Source organism: Chionomys nivalis, chromosome 12 (assembly GCF_950005125.1).
Source record: "Chionomys nivalis chromosome 12, mChiNiv1.1, whole genome shotgun sequence".
NCBI lineage: Eukaryota > Metazoa > Chordata > Mammalia > Rodentia > Cricetidae > Chionomys > Chionomys nivalis.
Genome location: NC_080097.1, coordinates 74,225,321 through 74,228,633, shown reverse-complemented (window position 1 = coordinate 74,228,633; position 3,313 = coordinate 74,225,321). Strand labels below are relative to the sequence as shown.

General features: G+C 52.5%; 1 protein-coding gene across 1 annotated transcript; it reads right to left on the bottom strand.

Annotated features, from left to right (window-relative positions):
* Nucleotides 1-2,442: 2,442 nt before the first annotated feature.
* Nucleotides 2,443-3,050, bottom strand: LOC130885137 (eosinophil cationic protein-like). Its single transcript, XM_057786560.1, has one exon. The coding sequence runs from the start codon at nt 3,048-3,050 to the stop codon at nt 2,574-2,576; it is 477 nt and encodes a 158-aa protein (XP_057642543.1). The 3' UTR covers nt 2,443-2,573.
* Nucleotides 3,051-3,313: the final 263 nt, after the last annotated feature.

Sequence of the window (3,313 nt, the reverse complement as noted above, 5' to 3'; positions counted from 1 at the left end):
GGATTTCTCTGTCTCTGTCTCTCTCAATCCCCTCCCTTTGGCATGTAGTGTGATTGTCTGGTTCTTATCTAGCGTAGATTTCCTTTACTTGTTTGGGGCCTTCTTTATTCCTGGAGTGTCTTTTCTGCGATGTAACCAGAACCTGGACCTTGTACTGTTGCTCTGCATAGGTCTCCTCTTGACACCCCTCAGAATCTCAGACATTCGTTCTTATGCTGGTACAGTACATCAGTAAAGGCTTATCTTGCCCCTCCACTACTTGAGAGCTGTGCTAAGAACACAGTAATTGCGCGGTGCCTAACAGTCGGATGATAAAATGAGCAGCTTGCCCACGGATGAGGTGGGCAGGCAGGTGCCCAGTCGCTCCTGCTGTGTGAGGGATGCTGTGTTCCTGAACGGGAACAGATGTGCCCTGTAAAAAGGTGAGGGAGGCTCATCCCCTCCCACTTCTCAGCCTAGGACCTGCAGCTCGCCCTTCCTCTCCCACACCCCTTCCAGGGCCCTAGTCTGGTGCCTGATTCTCTGTCCAGCACCAGGTCCCTGTTCTATCTGGGTCTGCAGCTGGCTGTTATCACTGCCCACTCTTGCCTGGATGGATGCGGGTAGGAGACTTTGGGGCCTGGCCAGATGCTGCCAGGTTTATGGCGTTAAGGCCTGCAAGGGCCTAGGTACGACCCTCCTCCGTCGACCTGTGCTCGGAGCTGGCTCTTGTGCAGTGAGAGTCAGCCCCCTTTGAGTCTGATCTGGAGAGCTGAGTTCAGAAGTCACTTCCTCATTTCAGCAGCCATGAGAATGATGCCAGCACCAAGCTTGGTGGGAAGTGGCAACTCACTGTCCCCTCTGCACCCACAGTCCTGCCAAGCCCCACCTAGGAGCCTCCCAGTGCCATTGACACTGCCCGAGAATGTCCAGAGGCCATGGAGGAAACGGTGCTAAGCACACAGCCCCTTCCTCCCCTCACGGGAGCAGGAGCCCTAGTGCCTGTTTTAGAAAGCAAGGGACATGTATGTCCTTGTGTGTCCCTGGCTCTGACTCACTACAGGACTCAGGGCTGGCTTCTGAGTTTTCGTCGGTATTTCTCCAAGTTCTGTGTTAGTCACATGGGTCTAAGAGCCTTGGTGTTTACAGGGAGTCACCCAGCTCTGGGCCCTGGCCACTCTGGTCCACCAAGCCCCTTCCAGATGCCAAGGGGACTGGGGTTCAGGAAGGCATTTCATTCTCTCCACCATGTTTTATAGCTCTTGGACTGGGAGAAGAGGCAGCTCTGGCTCTGTGTTTTGGAGTTCGGTTCCATGTCTCCATGCTGTGGCTGCAGTTCTGTTTCTATGAATGAGTCATTCAATAAAGGCAATCAGACTGGGGGAAAAAGGCAAGGGAGGCTCAGAGATTTCTTCACAGGGTGTGGCTCCCGTTTTGTGGTACCCCTTCTCCTATCTATGTCGTCGTGTGTGAGTCAGAAGATGAGAGGACCTCATGCTGACCCAGTTTACCCAAAATCAGTGGATTATGTCAACCCCTGTTAACCCCAATCCAGAACAGCAGAATCTGTGCTCGCTGCTCCAGAGGTCTGCCTTCCCCGCAGCCCTGTCCAGAGTCAGGGCCGTACCCACCGTCCAGTGGTGGAGAGATATCGAGGGTCGCCTCTGGGGACCCAGAGAGGAGCAGCAGAGTGGAGCTGGGGATCAAGACTGGAAGAGAGGTACAGCTCTGACCTATCACACCTCTGCTCCATCTGCACCAGACACTGCCTCAAACTCACAGACATCCACCTCCCTCCGTCTCCTGAGTGCTGGGATTAAAGGCTGCGCCACCACCACTTGGCCCTGGCCTGTGTCTTTCAAGAGATGGCCCCTGTTCATTCCCATGTTTCTCAACACAGTTCTGCACTTTTCTCTGTGGATCCCAGTTCTCTGTGCCTTCCTGGGCTGTGTTGAATGGTCTTACAATTTACCACAGAGGACAGCTATGCAGGGGGAGGGACATGGAATAGCCTCATGGAGAGATTCCACTTCTCTGGTCCCCTCTGCCAGCCACTTCTTTCCCACAGATAAACTTCAGGGAAGATGCACCGTAGGAACTTTCTGGGGCAATGCCCATCTCTTCTCATACTCCAGTCTGTTCCCCAGGCGAGGGGCGGATGGTTCAATCAGTAGAGGGCTTGATATGCAAGCATGGGGAATTGTCTCAACACAGGCACACACACAGGCACACACACAAAGACACATAGACAGATACATACACACACACACTGACACAGACAGAGACACACACACATACAGACACATGCTTGTGCACACATACATACACAGATGATAGATAGACACAAAGAGACTCACACACAACACACCCACATGTGTACACACTACAAGTACACACACACGCCTGTATGAGTGCACGCACACACAGATACGCAGAGATCCGGATGAGTATGCAAAGGTGTTTATTGAGTAGAAAAGATCTGTTCAGTTAAATGTGAAGGGAACCGGGGACAGTTTCATAAGGACAGGTTCTGACCGCAGCAGGGGCAGAGGAACAGGCTCTTCACCACTGTGAATGTGGAGCTGGTTCTAGAGCTAAAATATCCCATCCAAGTGAACCGGAACCACTGGGTAAGTACCGTTGTCTTGTGGAGTTCTGTTGTTACAAGCAACTCTGTAGAACATTGTTGCTTGTGACGTTTGGTATCGGCATTGTGTATAATGTGTTGCTGGAGTTGTGAGGTTACAGTAAGTTAAAGATACTTGAGCGGGACTATTATGACAATTTGTGTGTGTCCTATTTCTGCAGGGAGTATTTGGTCTGCCACACACACCGACAACAGCAGCAAAAGTTGTATGAAGAAAAGTATTTTTGTCCTTGCAGCGTCCTGTATAGTTGTTAACCCCCTGCATTGCTGCAGTACATTGGAGGCCGGACCTATTATTTACATGCTGGATTTCAAACCACTGGGAAGGGGTCAAACCCCGTGGGACCCGGACTGAGGCGACCATTATGACAAGTGGCAGCAGCAGCAGGAGACAAAGTCGGGGCTCCAGCAGCTTCGCACCCATGCTCCTGTGAGAACAGAGAGAAGTAACTACTCCCCATCCCGCTGAAGGCCCTCTGCTGGCACCACGGGCTCACAGTTCCCCTGCCCCTCCCATCCCAGCCTTAGAGTCGGGGGCTTACCCAGTCTATGTTGTGGCTCCCGTGAGAACACAATGCTGGTTGTCCTGGAAATCAAGCATAAATGAGAGTTCCACCTGGACACACATATATAGAGCAGCCCTGGGGGTGGAGCCGGCAGAGCCGGGGATGGAGCCTTCGCCACGCA

Bases quoted from the DNA above. Each gene is read 5' to 3' on its own strand.
- LOC130885137 (XM_057786560.1), bottom strand. From the start codon at position 3,050: ATGGGTGCGAAGCTGCTGGAGCCCCGACTTTGTCTCCTGCTGCTGCTG.